Source organism: Phalaenopsis equestris, unplaced genomic scaffold (assembly GCF_001263595.1).
Source record: "Phalaenopsis equestris unplaced genomic scaffold, ASM126359v1 Scaffold000768, whole genome shotgun sequence".
Taxonomy (NCBI): Eukaryota; Viridiplantae; Streptophyta; class Magnoliopsida; order Asparagales; family Orchidaceae; genus Phalaenopsis; species Phalaenopsis equestris.
In genome coordinates, this window is record NW_018165208.1 from 65,266 (window position 1) to 90,368 (window position 25,103).

General features: G+C 31.8%; 2 protein-coding genes across 4 annotated transcripts in view; both read left to right on the forward strand.

Moving 5' to 3' along the window:
* Nucleotides 1-959: 959 nt before the first annotated feature.
* LOC110031107 (ubiquitin-conjugating enzyme E2 22) lies at nt 960-3,234 on the forward strand. Of its 3 annotated transcripts, none has more exons than XM_020734152.1 (7): nt 960-1,041; nt 1,115-1,132; nt 1,318-1,462; nt 1,558-1,635; nt 1,716-1,828; nt 2,418-2,521; nt 2,594-3,234. In XM_020734152.1, exons 2-7 carry the CDS (start codon nt 1,130-1,132, stop codon nt 2,922-2,924), a joined length of 774 nt encoding a protein of 257 aa, XP_020589811.1. In that variant the 5' UTR covers nt 960-1,041; nt 1,115-1,129; the 3' UTR covers nt 2,925-3,234. The 3 variants fall into 3 exon arrangements, with proteins under 3 accessions (XP_020589811.1, XP_020589812.1, XP_020589813.1); XM_020734153.1 differs by having other exon boundaries at nt 973-1,001; nt 1,072-1,132; XM_020734154.1 differs by lacking the exon at nt 960-1,041 and having other exon boundaries at nt 1,048-1,132.
* Nucleotides 3,235-7,935: 4,701 nt separating this feature from the next.
* The window catches only part of LOC110031111 (protein disulfide isomerase-like 2-2), a 19,580-nt gene continuing 2,412 nt past the window's right edge, over nt 7,936-25,103 (forward strand). Inside the window, exons 1-7 of the mRNA XM_020734160.1 lie at nt 7,936-8,168; nt 9,322-9,406; nt 9,709-9,806; nt 9,949-10,004; nt 23,646-23,763; nt 23,884-23,911; nt 25,031-25,103. The exon at nt 25,031-25,103 is cut by the window's right edge and continues 15 nt beyond it. Of these exons, the coding sequence (XP_020589819.1) occupies nt 8,014-8,168; nt 9,322-9,406; nt 9,709-9,806; nt 9,949-10,004; nt 23,646-23,763; nt 23,884-23,911; nt 25,031-25,103 (613 nt within the window). The 5' untranslated portion in view covers nt 7,936-8,013. The remainder of the gene's footprint in view (nt 8,169-9,321; nt 9,407-9,708; nt 9,807-9,948; nt 10,005-23,645; nt 23,764-23,883; nt 23,912-25,030) is intronic.

Sequence of the window (25,103 nt, forward strand, 5' to 3'; positions counted from 1 at the left end):
ATTAAGGCTTTGTTGTTGTTGTTGTTGTTGGTGTATGCTATAAATTTAACACATAGGGAAATTTCAAACATATACACACTTTTATGCATCTAACACACACCTTATTCTATTCCACATGTAATATTTTCTTCATTTCTATAGGTTGTAAAAATTCATTTTAGGAGTGGCTAAAAATCATTGCCTCTCTATTATATAGTTATGTTTCTATGTTTTAATACTTTTGATAGTAGACAAGCCTTTTTTATTCAATTTAGTAGGAGTGGGTATGTCATTTTTTTTTTTTTTCCTAGTTATATTAATGGTACTAAATTGTTATGATGATGCTTAATTTGATTGCTTGGAGACATCAATCACCATCTCATTTGACTAAAATGGGATTTAGATTTATTGAGGTTGATATTTTTCTTCTTTGAAGCTCGGTATAGTATGAATTTGTTATTTCATCTTTAAAAAAAGAATAATCTAAGTACTAAGGAAGATACTGGAGTTGACTGTTCTATAGTTTTTTGGAAACTTTTTTATCATATCCGTTGACACTATATAGTTAATGGTTTATTACATCACCTCATTAATTGAAAAATGCTTTTGTTCTTTTATTCTTATTTTATGATTTTGTTTACTTGATTTTCATTTTGTTGTACATTCTTGAAAGGGCTGACTATAACAAATAAATAATCAAATTAGTTTATGTTTGCCACAAGGTTTGAGTGTTTTCCTATTCTGCGTGGCTGTTCTTGTTCGCATAAAATGGCTGAATGATCTGTTGCTTTAATTTTGAGAAATCTTAACTAATCTTTATCGTATTTTAGATTCCTAAACTTTCTAGTTTTTTTTTTTAAAGCTTTCTTATTTCATTTATTTATTTAACTTCAAGCGTGATGCTTTGTAAGTTGTAGTACTTTTTGATTTTATATTTGTATCCATTTAACGATTTCTTCTTCTATTTTATGCAGGTGATTGTCATCTTTAGTGAAGATTTGCACCGGAAATAGACTATCAACCAATTTAATATTTCTGCTGGAGAAAATTTTGATTTTGATCGAAGATTTGCACCGGAAATAGACTATCAACCAATTTTAATATTTCTGTTGGAGAAAATTTTGATTTTGATCTTTTTTTCTGGAGTTCCATGGTAAATAATACTTATTTCTTCTTGGTACTGATTGTTGCCAAGCTTTATATAGAAGCCCATTTTTTTAATGGGGCTAAAAGCTGCCTACGTTGTGCTAGCAGTTTCCATTATATATTAACAAAACAAATTTCTAGAATTTGCAAAAAGAATTTTCCCCGAGTATATGTATTGTTCTTTCTGTTCAGGCAGCCAACAAAAGCTTTCAACCTAACGTCATCAAACAACTTTCCAAGGAACTAAAGAATCTCAATGATTCTCCGCCTGAAGGCATTACTGTCGTTGTGAATGATGATGATTTCTCTACCATATTTGCTGATATAAAGGGTCCTGGTTGGTGAAACATTAAATTAATTGATGATTTTGCTTTTTATATTAAGCGGAGCGGCATGATACAAGTCCTTACTGTAACATTTTGAATGTTGCAGCTGGAACTCCATATGAGAATGGGATATTCCGCATGAAGCTGCTATTGTCTAATGACTTCCCTCAATCCCCTCCCAAAGGTTTAATCATCTGAATGAATGAATTGTTCTGCTGAATTTCCATGCACTTCACCCTTAATTCTCTACTCTTTTCTTCACAGGCTACTTCATAACAAAAATATTCCATCCAAATATTGCAACAAATGGTGAGATTTGTGTCAACACGCTGAAGAAGGATTGGAATCCAAGCCTTGGATTACGCCATGTTTTCACTGTAAGATCATTCTACTTTAAAGGATAAATTATTACATACGGAGCACGTATGCAGCACTGCGTGCGTACTTAGGTAATATGCCGCCATTTGTGCTGTATCGAGCCCATCTCCTGCGGAGATTGTTGAAGTGGAGGAAACGTGGAGGTTATCGGGAGAGTAATTGGGGAGTTATTGAAGCATTAATTTTAATAACGTCGCAATAACTTCTCAATAACCTCCCAATAACTTTCGTTATTACACTCTGAAGCATTAATTCTGATAACGACGCAATAACTTCTCAATAACCTATCAATAAACCTCTGCAATAATCTCATAATAACATCCCACCCCCCCCCCCCCCCCCCCCTTGCATAACCCCCGCAATAAAATAACCTCATAATAACACCCCAATAACCCCTCAATAATTTTTGCGGTTTCACCTCAATAACCTCGCAATAAGCTCCACGTGGCGGCATATTATTGGAAGTCTGCAAGCAAAGTTGCATACGTGCTCTGTATGAAATTTTCTCACTTTAAAGGCTGGCTTCTACGTGCAAGTAAAACAAAACGTTTTTTAAATATATTATGACCTGAAAATGGTTGATGACAGGTAATCAGATGCTTGTTAATAGAGCCATTCCCTGAATCTGCGCTGAACGAACAGGCTGGTAAGATGCTGCTTGAAGACTACGATGAATATGCTAGGCTTGCCAGGTATATTATTCATGATTACTTCTGAATTTTTAAGAACAGAGGTAAAAAACAACTAATATTTTCGAGTTACAGATTATACACTGGCATTCATGCTCTTAAGGCGAAACCAAAACCAAAGACAGGAGCAATTTGTGAATCTACTAGTGCTCTGAATGTGGATCAAACAAATACAGTTCATGGTGATAAAGCATCATTTCCGCCCACACCTCTTAATAATGCTCCCTTACCCTCCAAGATATTAGGAATGGCTTCCCAGGACCAAAATGTGATTCCTCCTGCTCCGGCAGCAAAGCCTGTGGAAGCTCCAGTAGCTCAGAAGAAGGAAGCAGCAGCGGCAATGGTGAAAGTCCAGGCTGATAAGAAGAAGATGGATGCCAGGAAGAAGAGTCTTAAGAGACTGTAAGGGGGGAGGGGGAGGTCAGGATCTAGGCACTTAGATTCTCTGTTTTGGAAGGGGGAGGTCAGGATCTAGGCACTTAGATTCTCTGTTCTGGAACAGTATTGGCAGGATTAAAAGAGTGATTTTAAGGATGATGGTGTTATTAGTTGTCCTTTATGGATGAAATGTGATATTATCTTCTTATTCTCTGTTCTGGATTAGTATTAGCAGGATTAAGAGAGGGATTTTTAGGATAATTGTGTCACTTGTCCTGTGATATTATTTTCTTATTATTTGTTCTCTGATCAATGATAAATTCACTGGTTAATATTGCAGTTTTTAAAACAAATTCATTGCTGGGTGTTGTATTGTCTCCTGTTTATGAGTACATTCAGTAAAGTTCATTTTTAAACAAATTATCTTTAAAAAAAAAACTAATAGCCAGGAAAATGAAATAATTACAAAATAATCCATAATAAAACAGGCACTTAGTGATTGAAACAAAACATAAAATATGATGATTATGTTATTCAATCAATAAAATTGAATTCAAATAGTCCTATTGATATCAATGTTGTAGGGGTATTTTGGTCATTTTGTGATTTTGGGCTAGAATGGGCAAGTAAGTCGTGAAGTCATGCCAAACCAGTAGGAGCCATATAAGGATTCATTTTGGATGCTTAATATGCTAGTTCTAACCCTCTTAGCTAAAGATTAGGGGTATAGGTTCATTCATATGAGCTTTCCAAAAGAAATCATGGGACCAAATCAAGCGGTCTTAGAGTTTGGGGTATGCAAGAAAGTTTAGTGTGTGCAAGACATTTCAACTCTCACCAGACCACCCAAGGTTAGTCCTAAGGTCTGACCATCCTATGGGAGACTCCCCTTGAGTTCCCCCATATTGACCCTACCTACTAAGTACTAAAGGTTATGACCAATATGTGGAACTTCAAGTTAAGCAGAGAAGAATTTGAAATTTTTAATGGTGAAGGTTCATTTTCTAGTCTTTTAAGAATAGTCAACAAGAAAATCCTATGACTAGACCCTAAGCTACTAAAGAGGAAAAACTAGACCTCAACCAAAAATGAGGTCGACACATATAAATAGATAAGCTAATGACTCTGAGTGTTAAAAATAATGAGGAAAAACAATAATTAACATGTAAATTAAATTTTCTAAGAATATATGGGAAGAAAGATGGAGAGCTCAAGGCAAACTTGAGGAAATTGGTTATAAGGCAACCCTATAAATCTTGGTGAGAAAATTATATGTTAAATTAGGGAGAATATATTGTTATAAGATTATTATGTGATACATTGATATACAACTATATTTAAAAATTTTGACATATTATTGAATACATACATATGTTATAGAAAAGCAAACTTGAGTAGTCATTATTGATTTTACTATTTATACAACATTATTAGACATATTTATGATCTGCCTAAAGTTACACTCATATAAATAGTAGATGCATATGAGAACTAAATTTTAATAGGTAAAATGATCGAAAGAATATCACAAAAAAGATATGTATATTATTATGCTAAAGAGCTGTACATATAAAGATAACAGAGAAATTAATAGAATTCTTGACTTTTGATATTGAGATTGAAACAAACCTTTTGGAATCATGGGGGCTATTGATAATTGATGTGTTGGAAGATAATTAATACTTATTAGTAGTTGTGTAGCCAGCGGGTTGGGTCATGATCCAATAAAATGAATTAAGTTAAAATCTATGCAAATATAAGTAACATATCTTAGACAACAATTAATGAGTGCGAATAAGCAAGGATATTCATATGACTATGCGAAAAATTACATGAAATGTGTGTTGGTTATAGTTTGTTATTGTTTACTACTTTTATTATTTGTTATACATATTTCATGTAATCAAATCATTATGTTTTTGTACTATTATTTCTCATAGCATTTATGATTGAGCATGCATGTTTTTTTCATTTATAAAATCTTATGTAATTGAGAGGATTTAACAATGGTTGTTGTGCAAAGCTTTAAGATTCTTCAAAACACTTCTAATATTCATAGTAGGTCTCCTTGCAAAGCTTTAAGATTCTTCAAAACACTTCTAATATCCATAGTAGGTCTCCTATCAAATCTGAGTACATTTACAATATTAATAGTTGTCATGTAATGATGGCCCAACTATCAATAAGAAACCTCTCAATTGCCTCATCACAATTGTCTGGACCACTATCACCGTCTGACTAACATCATCAAACCACTATCAACTAATTGTCACCACTCTACTATTATAATATGATTGTTATCAATTTTTTGTCATCATCAAATTATGACCACTCAAACTTCATCGTCAAATTTTCAAGTCTTGACTATAAAAACCCAATTATGGCCACCCAATTAATATCTTCAATATATGATTGCCCAATCAATGTCTGCATATAGTTTTTTACCATTAATTCTCATTTATGGTCACTTGATTATCACCACTTAAAGATCATGTCATCTTCATCTCCCAACTATTATCAATTATTCACAATTATTAAGCACCATCACTTAATCATAGCTTTCAAACCACTGTAATCCTAGTATGGCTTCCTAATCACCATTGATTGATTATATCTTTTATGGCCATAATCACAATATTATGGTCTTCCAAATATTATTACTCGATTGTAATCTTTTGTTCGAGTTATGATTTTCCAACCACCATTACCCTTATGATTTCATGACCATCATTACATGATTGTGATCTCTTAACCATCATCATACATACTGGCTCCCAACAAGTGTTCAACCATGATCTATCGACCATCATTGTCTAATTATAGTCATCTAATTAGGGATGTTGAATCAGATTTATGGTTGGGTTTTGGTTTGACCCAAAATTGACCCAACTTGAAATTGCTCTGCCCAAGCTCGACCCAAATAATAAATTGTTAAAAAATTTCAACATGAACTCGACCAGTATAACCTATTTAAAATAAGTTATAACAACTATTTAGGTCTATTTCGTGTCAAATTCAGGCCAATTTTGAATTAATGAGTCGATATCGGGTCGTTTTCTGGTTAGTGGGTAATTTTGAGTTAGAGAATCAATCAAAAGTTGAGTTCAGCCCACTACTCGGCCCAAATAATTAAACTAGCTAGGATTCTTAGCCCGAACAGCACCCAAAAATCATTAAGTTCAACTCAAACTCAAATTTTCGAGTTAAGTTTAGGTCGAGCTGACATGTTGGGTCATTTTTTGACACTTCTAAGTGTAATCGTTTTTTTAATCAAACTATAGTCTCTCAATCACTATCATCAAAATATATTAATATTCACCAACTTTATATTCCCCACTAAGAGTAAAACATAATGTCGACCTATGTTGTCATCTCCGATAAGGTTGATGGCACCATCAATGTATGCAAGCAATTATAAAGATAGTCCATGCCATTATCATTAACATTGAAGCTCACTAATTTTGTCACTGCTGTTGCCGGTTACCTTGATAAATTCCATTATTAGTAAGACCACTTTACACTATAATTGAAATATCACGTCTAATTGAACTAAGCATGTATGGGGCTCTATTTACTCATTTATGCCCTCATCTAATTAGAGCCCAACCCTCAGGATTAAAAATGTTCTAGCGAAGCCCGTACTCGCTTGGTGTAAACACTTATCGAACTTGATGAACACAACTTTTCAAAAGAGAATAATTAACATGTTAGTTCACGTCAATTGAAATTCTTATGAAAAAATTGTATGCTGAAATCAATTGAAATTCTAAAATTTCAATCTTTAGATGTTGAAATATTCATTATTGAAATCTAGATTTTGTGTGTGTTCAGTCGAGCTACTTCCTTTCTCTATTCTCAATATTGTTCAAAATATTACTCTATTAAAAACTTCATAAAATGCATTTTGGAGTGGCTCAATCTTCATTCTTGCATCAAATCTTCATAAACTTTGCAATTGAAGTAAGGTTGATAAACATTTATATTATAGTTGAATGAATTATTTTCTAAGAAAATTTTGAGTTTTTTTTTGTAAATATATTGTAAATGCAATCTCATTTTGTATGGAGTTGAACTATACAATTGTGTGGCCCTTTCATAGAAGGTTATTTCTATGATTTGAATTCATGGTTTTTAAGTTGGAGTTTACTCATTTGATTGTTTAATGCCAAAAAATAAATTTAAAAAAAAAAGGACTATATATGGTTTTATTTATCATTTGGTTAAATCTAAGCATTGTGTCTTGAATGAAAGTAAATAATAAAAGTTCAAATATTAGATATGTAAATATATAAGAATTGTGTGGTGTTTAGGTAAATCCCATTTAAATTATTATTCATGAAAATAATTTTTATTTAAAGGCCAAATTTAAAATTTTAAATATTACACCAAATTAGTAGTTATAATAATTAGGGTCATGTTTGGAATCAATTTATATTTTCTACTTTTTATTTTAGAAAACAAAAAATAGAAAACAAATAAAAAAATAAAGTTTATTTATTCATTTTTTAAAATTTATTTTCAAAACACGTAAACCTTATTTTAAAACATAAAAAACACAAAAATTGTATTTTGTTATTTTAAAAACATGTCTTTCAGAGCATTATCTGTGTGAGGCTTCGCTTCCCACCGCGACTCCATTGCTCACTGTCGGCCACCTCTTGTTGCCCGCTGCCGCTAGCACGACGCCGCCACCCGTTACTGCCCGAGGTTCGCCGTCCCAACTGCCGGTCGACATCTGCTAAAAGCTGTCGCCGGTCCCCGCCAACTCCAAATGCCGCCCCGCTCACCCAGAGTTAATGCTTCTTACTAATTGTTGCGATAATAAATATTAGAGTACACATGAACTCAATCGTTCTATAAAAAAAATCTTTTTTAAAAAAAATAAAAAACAAGCTATCGAATATATTTTATATTTTAAAAAAAATATAAATCATAACACTATTAACTATATTTTCTAAAAATAAAAAAATAAAAAAAATGCGACTTCGTTCTTTCCTTTCATTCTATAAATAGTTCTTACTCCTCTGTTTATCGACTTATCTTAATCAAAGGGTTGAAAGAGAAATTCTTTACCGAACGAAGACTTTGAGAAGTGGTGAAAAAAATATCGGAGAGAGATGGGCGGATCTCGGATCTGGCTGGCAGCGCTAACCCTGGCTTTCTTCGCTGCTGCTTCCGTCGCCGATGATGACGTTGTCGTTCTAACGGAGGTCAACTTCGAGACCGAGGTGGGCAAGGATCGCGGCGCCCTCGTGGAGTTCTACGCTCCATGGTTCGTTCTTTTTTATCTTCTCCTACGCATCGATTACATAGTTTGTGCCTCTGTGTTTATGGGCTGACGTAACTTGTATTCGATCTGGTAGATACTAGGATGTTTGCCGGCAGTTTAATTTAGTTCTTTACTGATGATGCTGGATTTATCATTGGCATGAGAGAGTTCTTATGACATGGATCTGTCAGTATTTAGGGGAGCCTCAATAATTTTTTTTGGTGGCGTTGGAGAAACTTAACCATTTAGGATTCCGCATGCGTTAATCTTGAATTGAGCTTGGCTAAGTAATTAATATATAATTATGGCAGCTTGATGAAAGCTTTCTGACTAATTTCAAATAATTTATTGTATACTTGGGTGGTAACCTGTTTTCTTTTCCACTGTGGTTATTGTAGTTTGGATTTGTGCTGTGAGCAATCCGATGTTATATTTAGTTGATCTGTTCTCTGCTTAAGATCCGCTTGATGTTTCATGGCTCTATCTTGACCTGATTTATTCTTAGTTATAGGGTGGCTTGATCTAATCTCAATTGAGCAAGACCAGTCTTTTTTTAATCTTGCTTATTCGAGCAAAACCAGACTTCTTAATATTTTTATCATAGCCAAAATTAGTTTCTTTTTTTTAGTGATTTTTTTTCTTAAAAGTGAAATTCTTGGCTCTAGGTTGGATTGCATTTGATATGTGAAGGGTTTGAAATGAGGGTACTAACATTTGTTAGAAAGGATACTGGAAGCAAAATTTCTTCTTGTAAGATGACTAATGGGGCAGTTAAGTATGATAAGATCAAATATCTTACAAGAATTTGCACTGGAATAACATATTGACAGTGTGTACTTGATTTTTGTGTTTTGGAATATCAACAACATCATTATGAAGAAATAGTTGCTTCTTTTTCATCTGATATGTTGTAGTTGTACTGCAATTTTTTCTTTGGACGGTGGATTTTTAAACCTAAATACAAAAGTATGTCTTCTATTTTTGTGTGTTATGATATTCTTAAAGTAATGCCAATTGCTCGCTCCTTGTATTCGTAGCTAACGCTTGAAGCTCATTGTAATATGTAGATATGGCACAGGAAAATTCTTGGATTTCTTTCTTCAATTTTCTCCTGCTGATTATTTACTTTTCACATAATCATTGCAATGTTTTGCAGGTGTGGGCACTGTAAGAAGCTTGCTCCTGAGTATGAGAAACTTGGTTCTAGTTTTAAAAAAGCTAAATCTGTGTTGATTGCAAAGGTTGGTATTGTTTTTTACTATCACAAATGACATACATTTTCTTATTGTAACAAAAAACTTCTAGCAAGGATATGAATTTCTAACATGTTCCTTTTTCTTATTAGGTATCTAAATGCCTGTCAATTATTCTAACTTTATTTGATTTTGATGTCTTTAGTGTAAATTCTATGATACTGATCTTTTTTGAGAGTAGATGCTCTTCTGCCAGCATTTCATTTTCTTAGTCCCTAGATAGAAAGTTGTTGATATTGATCCTGATTGATTAGTTATTTTGACTACTTTTTATGTTCTGGTCAATCAAGGTTGACTGTGACGACCAGAAAAGCTTGTGCAGCAAATATGGAGTTCAAGGTTACCCAACCCTTCAATGGTTTCCCAAAGGCTCTTTGGAGCCCAAAAAGTCAGTGTTATGCCATGTGTTTTGTTTACATATCTACTACTTTCATATTTCAACTTAGATAAATTTTTGAATCCTTTCCTTATCATATCCGTCTTGTTGTTTTTGGAAGTTTCAAAACTAGCATCATTTTTTGTATTTGAAGGTATGAAGGTCCAAGGACAGCAGAAGCTCTTGTTGAATTTGTTAACAATGAAGGAGGTACACAATTTTGTAACATTGAATTTAGAAAGTGGTTTTGAGAATATAACATTTTAGTAATTTTAAGGATTTTGCATTTTATCTTTTCTCAATGAAAATATATGAAAATAAGTATGTTGATTAGGATGATCTCACTGAACAAAAATATGTTCTCAGGATTTTCTAATAAAGCAACTATTTTCAGTTGGAATGGTTTTTGTGTCTTCCTATGCATGATTTATTAAATGATAGGCTGATTCCCTTTTAACTCTTTAAATTTAATAAGAGAAAACAACTTTTGAGAAACCATACTGATCCAAAATTTGTTGACGATATGCGTGTGTTCCACCTAATCATTTTTTGAGATTTTAAATGGACAAGCAAAGGGTAATAGTTGTAAGGCTTCTAATCATGCAACTTAAGCTTCAAAGAAGGATATGATGGTTGACAAAATTCAGCCTCCATGCATATATGGGTTCATTGAGGAGGATTGAATGAGATGAGGTGAGGTTTAAATTTGGACTAAAGAAAAATCGAGAACTCATAAGAGGATAATATCCATGTATTCGGGATTTGTAAGATCTTATCAACCTATTTTCGTAGTTCGTCTACATGTCACCTCATTTGTGGGTATCTATGTATTTGGAATGTTATTTCATTTCATCTGATAGTTTTTCAATCTGAAATATTTGAGGAAACTATATTTATTTCAATGAGTTTATCCCTCTGATTAATTATCATGAACATTTGAACACATTATGTTCATTATTTTAAAATCAATTCTATAAATCATTGTTGTAGTTTCATATGCCAACAAAAAATCCTACCCATGGATTTAGCTGTAGTTTTGCTACACCCAAAAGGTTTAATATTGGTGGAGGACTATTGAAATAAGATGGGATATGAGATAGGCTAGTTTCAATAACTTGAATCATGGGTTATTCCTAGTTTAAGTCTATTTTTGTTTACAAAGACCTCTAAGCATTAGAAACTTTTAATTTTTTTGAGCAGTACGATGTTATAATTTTGCAAATATGATGTCAATTTCTTCTTGAAGAATTTTATTGCTTCATTTTCCCTTATATATAAAGATAGATTAGTTCACACTTTGGGTGGAAGCTTTGTTTTTTGTTTGGGGGGGGGGAAGGTGTGGTGACACAGGTTTATTGTTAATCTATCTTAGTTCACACTTTGGGTGGAAGCTTTGTTTTTTGTTAATTCTATAAATGAAATAGACCGTTTATTTATTTATTGGGTGTTCTATCAACTTAGTAGCTTTATTATTTTTTTATAGTTATCACATGAAGAATGCAAGATAATATATCAAATGCCATGTTTATAAACCTCAATTTTTTTTTTGTTATAAGTAATCATTTTATTTTAAGAACTCTCTCTCAGTTATTACACCGATGTCTAAGAATAATTTGATCTTTTATTAGTTATTATTGCGAGGTGTGAATAGGGCTTATTATACTTATGGATAGGGTATATATGAGATTGTTGTCTTGAGTCTGGGGTTTGGAAAGATCGCCTGCCTCTCGAATTGTAAGTGTTTATCTTGATGTATTAGAGTTATGTTGTTCTGTGTTAGTGAAGAAAAGTATTTTGTTTGCCCTAATTTCTATGAAAAAATTGGCTCTGACTCGTATTAAATTGATATCAAAGCAACAATTCTTCTTCACCATTGAGGAGTTCTCCCTAACTACGTTGCGTTGCCTTCAAACTAAACATACTGATATAAATCGCGATCTGAGCTAGCTGGAAAGCGAAGGGATTGTAATACAATCCTGATTGATGGTAACCCTCACTCAACAGTCGTAAATCAAACTAGCATGGAAGCAACATTGGAATCGCTACATACGGGGGATGCATGACTGAAGCCGATTCGACATACAGTCGCAATCGGTAAGAGGGTTTGCAATGTACAAAACAATGCTCAATCCGATCAATCTAGGCACAAGCAACTGGATTGTGACTTTCAGTGACCTAATGTCATGATACAGCTTCTATTCAAGCTAGCTGAGATGCCAGCGAAGGGATCGTGGCCTAAAAGATTTATGCCTTTGTGATCGAAAATTTTCTTGGGATTAATGGAAGCCAAAAAAATTAAGGAACATGTGAGCCAAATCAGATTTGAAATAGATAAGTGTTTCTTAGCTATGGAGGGGCGTTTCTTAACCATGATGAGGCAGTTCGAGAGGACATTTACAACCCTAGAAGAAATGATGAAGAAGATTGTGTAGTTTCATGCAAACCCGCATCTGCCTTCTGCGGGATCGAATGACGGTGTTTGAAGCAGATGCGAGCAGCAACAATCAGAAAGATTCAGGCGACATCACGACAAAATAGTTGTTTTAGGTGGATATGGAGCCGCTGGATCGAGCGTAGGAATTGAGAGCGGACTCGAGCAACAGTACTTAGAAGAATTAGTGTGATATCCGGGCAGTTGGAATGAACGAACGCTGCTGGGATTGGGGGAAGGAATTGGGAGAGGACTCGAGCATGTAACAATTCTGAGATCGAGGGTTTCTCCCCTCAGTGTGTGCCCATACCACCAGATATAGAATACTAAGATTGATATATCGATCCGAAAGATGTTAGAGGCCAAGATCATACAACCCAATGTAAATCCCATCTCTAGCCCAGTCTTGCTATTTAAGAAGGTGGTAGTTGATGTTTCTTTGTGGATTATCGAGTAGTGAATAAAGAAATAATACCCAACAAAATTTTTATATCCATGATTGATGAGCTACTTGACAAGTTGTTTGGGCAACAGTATTCTTCTAGATTGACTTAAGTTAGGCTACCAATTGATTCAAGTACGCCTGTAAGATGTGCACAATACAACATTTCAAACTCATGAGGGTCACTACGAATTTCTAATTAAATGGAAATTGATTGTTAGATAAGGATGCCACATGAGATTCAAACGACTTGATTCAACAATATTTTTTTTCACCTTCAGAACAAGGTGTTTCTTTTAGAAAGGAACATTGTTACGCCAGCGCCTAAGATGTGCGCGAGGCAGCATTTCAAACTCATGATGGTCACTATGAATTTCTGATTAAATGGAAAAGATTGTTAGATAAGGATGCCACATGGGAATCAAACAACTTGATTCAAAATTATTTTCTTTTTTTTATATCGTGAGGATAAGGTGTTTCTTTCAAAAAGGATTATTATTACGCTATCGCCTAAGAATAATTTAATATTTTATTACTTATTATTATGGGTTTAAAATAGGGCTTATTATGCATAAGGTTAGGGTGTGTATGAGATTGTGGTCTTGAATTTTAGGTTAAGGATTGGGAGAGATAGCCTACCTCTTGAATTGTAGATGTTGGGAGAGATCGCTTACCTCTCTCACTGTAGGTGTTTATCTTTATGTATTTTAGTTGTGTTGTCGTGTTAGTAAAGAAAAAATTTTGTTTGCCCAAATTTCTATAGAAAAATTGGCTCCGATTCGTATCATATATTTTCTATTTTCATGAGTAAATTTTTGCTTCTCAATCAATGATTTGCAAGTTTGTTAATGATTCCAGGGATAGACTTCTTGCGTTTAGTGACTTGATGATGATCCTTGATAATTTTAAACAACGAACTAGCACTGAAACATGAAGCCTCCAGTATGCAAATGGCATATGTTTTGGATGGCCAATGAGTTTTACAGTCTTGAGATAAAAGTGTCATGCGGTGTTCAACTTGTTCAGTAAATGAGGTGAAAATTCTTGTTCAAACTCGACTTATTTACTTGAAAAGTAAGTAGAGCATAAAAAATTGTCAAGTGGTTTGTTCGTGAAATTTGTTGTTTTAACATCCCAATTGGCAACTAAATTGTGGGGAGAGAGAAGTAGGGCAACCTATTTTGCATCAAGTCTTAAGATAAATAGTATTTTGTTTTGGGCCAATACTGTCCTTTTTATGAGTAATCAACTGAGTTTTAACAAATGGTCCGTTGAATAAGGGGTTCAAAGATATGCTTGCAATTGGTTAACTCTTAATCTCTAATGGTATGCTTTGAGATGCGTCGTCTATTCTGCTTGAGTGCTTACACTGGGGTTATCAATTGAAGAGCTCATCTTCGGTGCTATGGTGACTTGATTACTTTAAAGAATGTCGCCGGCCCACGCCAGACGTGAATGTATTGAGAGACTACTAATAAGAGCTTTATGAAGGTATTTTCGAATAAAGAGTAAAATAATAAAAAAATGTCCCATGCTCTAGGTTAATAAGAACTCAAATCTAATTTTGTTTTAAACAGATACGCAAATGGAAAGCTTTGTGGTCAAATAAAATATCTATTGAGGTATGGACAGGTAATTAGAGTAATGTAAACAAATTTAATAATCGTGAAGGTTAAAAAATGATGAATAAGTTGAATTGAAGCATTGAAAAGCCTACATTTCATAGTAGTTTGGATACTCATAGTGACCATAACTATAGAGGAGAACTATGTTTTAAGTAATACAACGAAATTGTTATTGGAGATGTTGATGTATAAAGGTTGAGGAGAATTAGATCAATTTTGAAGCATGTTTTTTTTTTTTTTTTGGATAAACTAAAAATAAAGGCTTCTTTTTAATAAAATTGCTGGTTGAATTGTCAAAACATCTTAATTTTCATGTAATTTAAATTGTTTTGATATGGCAAATAATCAAGTACAATTAAAATAAATTTAATAGACAGTGTGATGAGAGTGTTGTGTTAACACTTGAGCATATTGGGTTTAATAAGGATTTATGGTCAAGCATTGAAAGCCAAGAATATTCAAGGAATATAATTGTGGAGTAATCAAAGAATATTCAATTGTAAGGTCATGCCAAGGTTCAAATTCCATTAATGTAGGAAGTTTCCTTATATATGGTACCTGTAGATGAGGAAGTTTTTATTGCTAAAAGTTTTAAAGCAAATAAAGAGTTAGAACAATGAAAGTAATTTAGAATTTATGAGCTGTAGGATTAGCAGAACAAAATTTTTGACGCACCGTTTCCAATTTAGTGAACATGGGAATAATGATGTCGAATGATTTTTGACTAATAGTTTAGGGGCTATTTGAGATAACTTTTTTTTCAATGTTTTGATATGAAGTAAAATATTTGTCATATTGAAAACAAATCAAATTGTTTTTAAGAACAAAATAATATATAAAAATATGAGAAATACACTAGACAATCTTATTTTTAAAATATAAAAATATAAAAAAATAAAAAAAAAGATCCTAGATAGACCCTTTGATTCTTGAAGATTATGTATTAATGAATGTGGATACTATTTAGATTTAGGGGCACTTACATAAATACCACCCAATTCTCATGTATTTACACATCTAACACCTAATCTTAAATTTTTACATTTATACCACTCAAATCTTTCATATCACATAAAAAATATCACCATTTTTACTTTTAAAAGTGAAATACTCCTCATGTATGGGTAAAGGATGTTTCTAAATATTGAAGTTTAGGTGTTAGATATGTAAATACATGAGTGTTATAATTGAAATAATAATAATAGTAATAGTAACATTATAAATAAATAAATTAAGTAATAATTATTGAATAGGCGCATCTCTGTGTGTTCGTCTTTTGGAGTCAAGGAATGTATCCTTTCATTTCAAACAGAGCAAGAACAACTTGAGACAAAAAAAAGAAGGAATGAGCGTTGGGGAGAGTGTTTCGAACCTTGGGAGAGCTCATGCCCTAACCAATCGAAAGAAGAAACGTTGAGTGGCTCTATGGCACACGATGGAAGGCATTGTGGTTGTTGTGTGCATCTAGGGCAAGGAAGAGGTCGTTTGCATGTGCAGGGGGCTTCTACATAATGTTCTGTGTGAAAGGGTACTAGCTTTGGGTAAGAGAGGGGAGCCTGTGCCCTAGCCAAATGGCCTCAACTATGACGCATAAAGGAAGAAGCTTCATGCGCCTTTGTTTTGTTCGAAGAAGAAGAAAATGGAGAAGAGAAGGCTCGCATTGTATGGGAAAAGGGAAGAAGTGGCATGCGGGTTTGATTCACATTCGAGTAGAGCGATCAAACAAATAGTGGAAGAAAAGGGTAAATTAGGGTTTAATGCTATTTATATTTTTAATTATATTACTTGTTGCATTTAAAGAATTTATATGGATTTTGTTTTGTTTATCAAAATTGTAAAGTCAGAAGGAAGAATTAACAACAGTAAATGAGGGGTTAAACAGGATCCTAAAGGAATTGTTTACCTTGCAATAAGAGGAATTGAGCTAAATTTCAAGTAAGCTTCTAATTTATATTGATTAACACTTAATTCTACGATAATATTAATTTGGGGTTAGGAAGACTAGTAAGGACTTTGGGCTTGTTTTTTAGCATAAGGGAGAAGTGTTTCCGAGTCAACAAATCGAAGAATTTATTTTGGTAAAACTTAAATTAAGAGCTATTTTACTTTTAAATAAATTAATGTCAAATTTTGATTATAAGATAAAATATTTATCCTTGATGTTTAAATCTTAAATCATGTCAACTAATAATATTAATTTGCAGTGATAATTTAATTAAATAATACTACATAAATTAAGTGGTGGATTTAAATAGATATATATTAGTATCAAATTTTATAGAATGTTGTAATTAAATATTTTACTTATAAATAATGAAAAATCATTTATTTAATTTACCAATAATAATACTTTATAATAGATATGTATTTTATTGTATAAGAGATTTCAGAACTTAAAAGCAAACCAAAATCATTTGAAAGTAATGTAAGTATTTGTATTTTTAGACTATAGTAGTATTTGGTTTCTTCTAAATCTATTATTCTGTTAACTATTTAGATAGACTTTATACTGCAAGACTAAAATCAAAATTATTCATCCGCTCTTTAAGTTCGTTTGATCATATTGAATTGTATGCCATTGATATTTGTTTATGTTCATCAAATGCATAATTCGAGATATCATATTATTTGTTGAATGTTATGGAAGAAATAAGAATGAGATTTATTATTTTGATTGTTTGCATGTGCATGCATGACTATGATGAAGTCACCTCTTTATGAAATAACGGAGGAATGCTAAAATACTCATGCAAGTAATGGAAAAAAAATATTGATATCGAAGTATATTAACTGGTACAAATTTTTAGACAGTGCTCCTGTAACGATTGTATATAGAGTAAAAAAAACTTATTATTTAAATGATACAGTAGAACATAGTGAATGTTTAGAATTCTATTGAATGATTATATTAAACTGACATATTATTCTCTTTTCATTGTGTTATTGTAGTTTAGGAGTATGTGTATTCATATGTTATAATTAACTTATTATTGTTTTAAACTAACATTTTAGATTTAATTAAGTGTTAAAATATGAGCGATTGAAGAAGCATGTTAATAGAAGTCATAGACAATCTGATCTAATGTAATTTTATAACTGCTTTAATTTAATGTTTAGTGGCTATTTCATTTATCTTTTTTTTAAATCATTAAAAGTGAGGGAAATTTTGATTAATACTGTCCAACTGTCTGTACCCGCCTTGTTTAATTTCAAGCTCCGGGCCTAGTCGCGATAATAGGAATGAGTGGTATGTATGTGAATCTTTGTAAGATATAAATAGTAAATGATGGATTCCTCTTGGATTTTATTTGATGGGAGAATACTCTTATGGTCTTATAGGAAAATTATGATGTAGTGAAAAGTCCTTATATGTGCTTTTGATATTAGTGTTGGGCTAGGCATGGCAGTTGACATAAGTTAAGTTTACTAGAAATGAGAAGATTAAGATCAATGTACGGTAATTATAAAGAGTGTAAAGAATTCTATGTTAGATGATATAAATAAATAACACCTATGAAAGAGAAGCTTATAAAAAACATTAAGTGGTTTTCATGCATCTATTGGAAAGTTTAAAATTGACCGATAGAAGGAAAAGCTCAAATATAAATTGATTTAAAAGTCCTTTAAATTTTTTAATACTTCTCCCTTGTTTTCTATGTATGCATAGCCAAATTTTGGTCTCTTAGTATTCATTGTTATGATTTTGTGTTGCTTTTTTGTAAGTATCTCAGAATGGCATATAATATTTTGATGTCAATAAATCAGCAGTAATATTATATTAAGCATAATGAGGAGTGTTTACAATGATCGTCAATGCTCGTCATTTATTGTTGATTCCTATCTTTAATTGCTTTCAGGTCATTAATTGTATGTAATTTTTTTTTGTATTTTAACAATTTTTTTATATGTTATTTTTTTGTGCTTTATGGGAGCTTGCCAGCCTGTGCTTGGTTTGAACATTTAATTTGCTTATATGACTAAATTCAGCTTGTTTATCGGCTATAGGTGTAAATGGTTTTATTGTTGTGGTTAAGCTAGAGATTGTTTTGGCACTTGAGTGGCCTTAGAGGTGTAAATGAGTCCAGTGGAGCTCAAACCAAGGCTACCTTCAGTTTAGCTTGCTACTCAATGGCAAGCTCAAAGATAAGCTTGAGTTTGAGTTTAGCTTGCTGGATAAATTGTGAGCAACTTGTGAGCTTGATAAAAAAACGTGATGAAGTTCCACTAATGGTAGACCATTGGAGATGGAATTGATTGGGGCCCATTGGAGAAGATAATAGTGACATTGGGGAAGTCACCTCAAGAGTTTGCTAAAGCAGGCATCAACGGGACATGTGGCAAGAGCAAAGAAATAATGAAGGAGTTCGTTTGAGAAGATAATTAATACACTTATGACAGCTGGTAAGAAAGTCACGGTGTGTAGTCACTAGGAAAAAAAATATTGATGAGACTAGTGTTAGAAAAGGCATTGATGGACCAACTCTGGAGAAGGCATCGATGGGACCAATGTTGGGGGATGCACTGATACGTCCAACATTTTTATAAGGAGAAGTTTGTGAAATTTGTGGCTGTCTTTCGAACTGGTATTTGAATTGGCAGCAGGGAGAAAATTGGATTTAGTCATCTAGGGTTTCTAATCAAGTTACCTCATGAGATAACGAATCGAGCCTCATTAAATCCAAACTTGAGCTGATTTAATTTATGAGCTTGTGTTTATGGCTTGACAATCTCGACCCACGAGCATCTTTGCAAGTCATGTTTTAATCACCTCAATTCACACCCCCATATGACCTTCAACTTTGCTTTTGTTGATTGACGAGTCCTTTTATGTGACCAACCAATATTATTGCAATCCATTCATTCATTGTTCATGAATTTTAAATGTTCATCATTATAATTTAATTTTTGAAATTATTATTATTAACTGTTATTTTTTTGTGGTATTTTTTTCTTAATATTGTAGCCGTCAGCTCGGTTGAGGAAGATTGAGTGTTGATGTTAGGTTGACAATCAATTATAATACTCCCGTCATAAATCCAAATTTGAATTTCATTTGTGTTAAGGCATTCACTGAAACAGACACTCCACGATGTGGCCTGATTATAGTTAGAAGTATCCAAGTGTGGGTTAGGCCATCACTCTTAAGTGACACCATAAATTAAACCAATTGTGATGAAAATTAAGAGTGAGCTAGGACATCTTCAGATGACATTATACAAATTAAGCTCATTGTGGCGATAAGTAAGCAAGAGCTAAAAAGCTCTAAATTTAAGATTAGATTTGTCACATAAATTTTGGGAATTTTAGATGGGAAGATAACATTTGCTTGCGACTGTGATAAAGAGAAGAATAAATATTACTCATTTACTAGAAACTGCTAGCAAGAACAAGAAATCGAAGGATCTCTTATTTAAATTGCATTGGAATATAGTTTAAAAAAAATTAATTTTGGGAAGAGATGATGATTTTCTACCAGGTATTAAAAGAAGTATTGTAAATGATTTAAATTGCGTATAGGCTCTAGTGGATGAGCTATGAAAAAATATAACATAAGAAGCTATATTGACTTCATAGAATCAATGATCTTATTATAGCATCACATAATTTAAGATACAATAAGCATACTTGGTGTGTGATAAGATGATTAATTGTATTAAAAGGATTGTATAGAAGTTTTATAAGAGCTTTACAATTGGTTGTACAGTATTAAGAAAACTTAATGATAGAGGAGGTATAAAGGAAGCAAGAGAAATAAGTTCAAGTTGGCAAAAGTTGGTTGTGAATGAGGCTTATATCGACTATAGCAAGCCGTCAAAAAAACAAATTGTGAATAAAGTAAAACCTATAAGTTTTGTTAATTTATATAATACAATTTAATGAATATGATATGTTGATAGCTAAAATAAAAGATAAGAGATCTAGGAATTTTGATCTAGGTTAATACGTTAAAAGTAAAAAATAATAAAATCTTAATTAAAAAGAAGACATCAAAGAACGATGAAACTATTACTTTGGGAAACTATTTAATGAGACATTATAGAAAAAATTATTTTTGAAGAACATAATAAAATATACAATTAATTATACTTTAGATTTATCCAAAAAAACAAAGTGGGGTTGGCTCTGAAAATGATGCAAAGTGTGGAATGGAGATAGATATGTGAGTTATTGTAAAAATTTGGTAAAGAAAAATTTTCAGTAGAATTTGAACTCTAAGTAGATCCCAAATGATTGGAGATGAAATGTTTTGGTGTTAATATTTAAAGGGAAGATTTACATACATACCACTCAATTCCTATGTATTTACATATCTAACACATAAACTTCAATTTTTATATATGCACCATCGTACCTATGCATGAAAAGGTGTATTTTTTATGTGATATGAAAGATTTGGGTGGTATAAATATAAAAAGTAAATTTTAGGTGTTAGATATGTGAATACATAGGAATTGGTTTTTATGTATGTAAATGCACTTATTTAGAAATAAAAATGATATTCAATGTTGTATTAAGTCTAGATATATAAAATTTATGAGTCATACAATGAAGGTATGTGAGAGAGCAATGGAACATGTTTAGAAAATTATATCCATTCGGAAATATAAATTTGATTTCTTGCTAGAATTATCTATGATAAAAATGATTATTTTTTAAGATAATCAACAAAAAAGGATAGATAACAAAGGAAAGATTTTTATATAATATTTCTTGATCTTGAAAAGGCATAAAATTGACTAGCACGATATTTGATTGTGCATACTTTGAGGTATCTGTGTATTAAAGATTTGTTCATATTTATTGATGTGTGATGAAGCTCTGACTAGCGGTAGTTGTAGGTGATGCAAAACTTTTTTAGTCAATTAGGCTTACATCAGAGGTCAACATTATGTCAATTTTTTTTTGTATTGTTATCGAGATATTTGTACATGATGTGCAAAGCTTATTGCTGATGTTTTTTTTTTTTCAAATGATAAAGTTCAAATTGGTAAAACACCCATCAAATAAGTGAAAATTTAAAATAATTGTGAAAATAGATAGAAAACATAAGGCTCAAAATTAATAAAATAAAAATTGATCATATGGTATATAATTTTAGCAGACATGATAATGATTATCATTCAATATTATTAGAAAATAAGTTAATATGTAAGTGGCAGGTGCTTTAGGATTCAATATTTTTTATCTGTTATACGAATAAAATGGAGATATAATGATATAGTTTTTGGAGTTAAGGTTAAATGTTTTAAATGGAGAAATGCCTCAACAGTTTTTATGAATATCATGAAAGCTTAAAAAATCAATTCTATAAAATCACAATTAGGTCGGTGATAAATCTTAATGTGGGCTATAAAAAAATATTAATATTTAAGTTGATTGTGACAAAAATTAGAATATTATGTGTCAAAAGTGTAAATTATAGAATGATTATAGCTGAAACGTTGGAGTAACTTTTATTAAAGATTGAAGAATAGGTGGCTGAAAGTAAGGGTTGATCATGAGTTATTAGATAAGTTGATAAAATTTGTCTAAGGACTTGGAAGGAAATTGGGTAGAGCAGCTCGAAATGATTTGCTCAAATAACACCCATTAGGAACAAATGGAAAAAGAGGATTTACAACGCCTGTCCCAAATAGTTAGGATAAGGATAATGATAATGTTGATGATGATGATTTCCTAGAAGGTTGTATAAAAAAATATGGTTAACACCAAATAAAATATTTAATAGTGAAGCTGGATGAAGGAGGATCTATTAGGATAATGATGATGATGATGATGATGATTTCCTAAAAAGATGTATAAAAAATATAGTTAACAACAAATAAATTATTTAATAATGAAGCTGGATGAAGGAGGATCTTTTAGCCAAATCCAAATTGTTGGGACGGAATTAGAGTTGATTTGTTTTACATTACTTCCATTGGAATAGGCTATTGTTTCACATTAGAACACAATTAGTTATTGACTTCCGTGAACTGCTTGATATCCTTTTTGTGGCTTCCATGCAAAAATATTCTCCTTTTTCTTTTTGGTTGGACCGGGAAGGTCTCCATGGAGAACTATCTTTCATTGTAAAGAGCGAAAATTTAAATATAAAAGCAAAATAACCCCTTAATACCTGGTAGCAATCTAGAGATATTTTCATGTAGAACTATCTTTCATGGTAAAGAGCGGAAATTCAAATATAAAAGCAAAATAACCCTTAATACCTGGTAGCAATCTACAGATATTTTCTTTTAATAGGTGCGGTTTGATCCAAACCTGAAGATTACTATGCCCAACTACTTATGGAAAGTTGATTGTGTATTATAGTATTATACAATAAATGAAGACAACTTTTTCTCTTTTCTTTAGCCATTATTCATTCGGAACCTTGAGCAGACATTCCGTGATGTAAAGTTGAGCTTTCTTTATTTGTTTTGAATCCCATTCCTATCTAAATTTCACATTTCGACGGAGACAAGTTATTCAAAACCTAACTTTTTTTAAAATTGATTTAGTTTATCTTTCTGGCACCATAAGTGTTTAATTTATTTACTTGTGAGAAAAAGGGGAAGATTTACATAAATAGCACTGCACTCAATTTCTACGTTTTTACTTATCTAACACTTAAGCTTCAATTTTTTCATGCATGCCACCTTACCCATGCATGAAACCGTGTTTTTTCACTTTTTAAGAGTGAAAATATTGGTATTTTTATGTAATATAAAAGATATGGGTGGTATAAATGTAAAAAAGTAAGATTTAGATGTTAGATATGTAAATACATACTAATTGGGTGGTATTTATGTAAATGCCCTATAGAAAAAATATCTGTGCAAAACAGATTTGAAACTGCCTTTGGCCTTTATTCCACCTACACCCATAATATTGTGAGAAATGGCCAACTAAATTGGTTTAAGACCTGTTTACAGTTCCTGCTTTATTTCATCTTCTTTGTGGTCAGACTTAATGCATTAGCCCATCTTATTCCTCCAGTGATGCCCCATCTCAGTTCTTCAATTTTCCTTTGTGCTAGAAATTAGCTATTTCATCTACCTTACTTTTAAATAAGGGCTTTACATGCATACCACCCAGTTATGTATTTCATGCCTAGCACCTAAATTAGATTTTTACATTCATACCACCCAATTCTTTCATATAACATAAAAATAACCACTTTTACTTTTAAAAAGTGAAATACACATTTTCATACATAGATAAGGTGGCATATATGTACAAATTAAAATTTATGTGTTACATATGTAAATACATGAGAATTAAGTGGTATGTATGTAAATTTTCCTTTAAAATAAATGTCGGAAGCAATTATTTTATCATTTCTGCTCATATTTATAATTGTGTGACTTCAGGAACTAATGTAAAGATATCAACTGTTCCTTCAAGTGTCGTCATACTCACACCTGAGAACTTTGATCAGGTTGTTCATGATTCAGCCAAAGATGTTCTTGTGGAGTTCTATGCTCCTTGGTTAGTTTAATTTATCTCGCCATCTATGCATTTATCATGGATTGTTGGCTAAATCAGTAAATTTCAAGAACATAAAAAATATCAAATTATTTGTCTTAATAATTTTTTTACTTATTGCAGGTGCGGTCATTGTAAAGAGCTTGCTCCTGTAAGTACATATCAGCTTCCTGTTTAGTTTCAGGAAGATTTACATGCATACCCACTCAATTCTTATATGTTTACATATCTAACACTTAAATTTCAATTTTTACATACAATACCACCTTAGCTATGCATGAAAAGGTGTAATTGACTTGTTAAAAGTTAAAATAGTGGTATTTTTTATGTGCGCTATGAAAGATTTGGGTGGCATAAATGTAAAGAGCAAAGTATAGGTGTTAGATATGTAAATACATAGGAATTGGGTGATTTGCATGCTAGGTGTTAGATACGTAAATACATAAGAATTGGGTGATTTGCATGTAAATGCCCTATAGTTTTATTCATGGTTTTAAAAATCAGGCTAGATTAGTTGATTCAATTGTAAACTGGTCCTTCAGCCAATCCAGTTCTGTTCAAGTCCAAAGCTGCTTTCGCAAAAAACAGAGTTAACTTGTGAACTTGTTTGATTTTTGAAGAGCCATATGGGTCTAATATTGATTAATTTTCAATTTTCTAATTTTATAAAACACACAATTTCTTTGTATTTACATATGTAGCGTCTAAAGTTTGATATATACATTTTCGTAACATTTTGTTGTCATAAATTTATGTATGAAAATATGTATTTTACTTTTAAAAAGTTATTAGTTGTGATATTTTTTATGTAATATTTAATATTTAATTTTTATGCTTATAAGTATAAACTTTTTTGTGTTAGATATGTAAATACATAATAATTATGTATCTAAATATTAATTTTGATGAGATGATCAGAAATAAAAATTATAGATTAAAAATAGAGAAAAAAATTAAAATTTCCTTGTCACAGTTTTAGTTTAGATTTTTATTCAAAATATTTAATAGTGAAATATTCTAAAATCAGATTGAATTAATTCCAAGGTTGAATCTCTAGATCCCTACTACTAGTTCAGGTTTTAGTCAGACTTTGCGAATCTTTGATTTTAAGAAGGCCTTGCATTATAGACAGACTATAATTAACTGATTTTTTTTGTTGCTTATTGTCTTAAGATTTATGAGAAACTCGCCAATGTCTACAAATTGGCATTATAGACAGACTATAATTAACTGATTTTTTTTTTTTTTTGTTGTTGTTTATTGTCTTAAGATTTATGAGAAAGTCGCCAATGTCTACAAATTTGACGAAGGTGTTGTCGTAACTAATCTAGATGCTGACAAAT

Coding starts and splice junctions, on each gene's coding strand:
- LOC110031107 (XM_020734152.1), top strand. Junction 1,636..1,715: donor CCCTCAATCCCCTCCCAAAG/GTTTAATCATCT, acceptor TTTTCTTCACAG/GCTACTTCATAACAAAAATA. Junction 2,522..2,593: donor GAATATGCTAGGCTTGCCAG/GTATATTATTCA, acceptor TTCGAGTTACAG/ATTATACACTGGCATTCATG.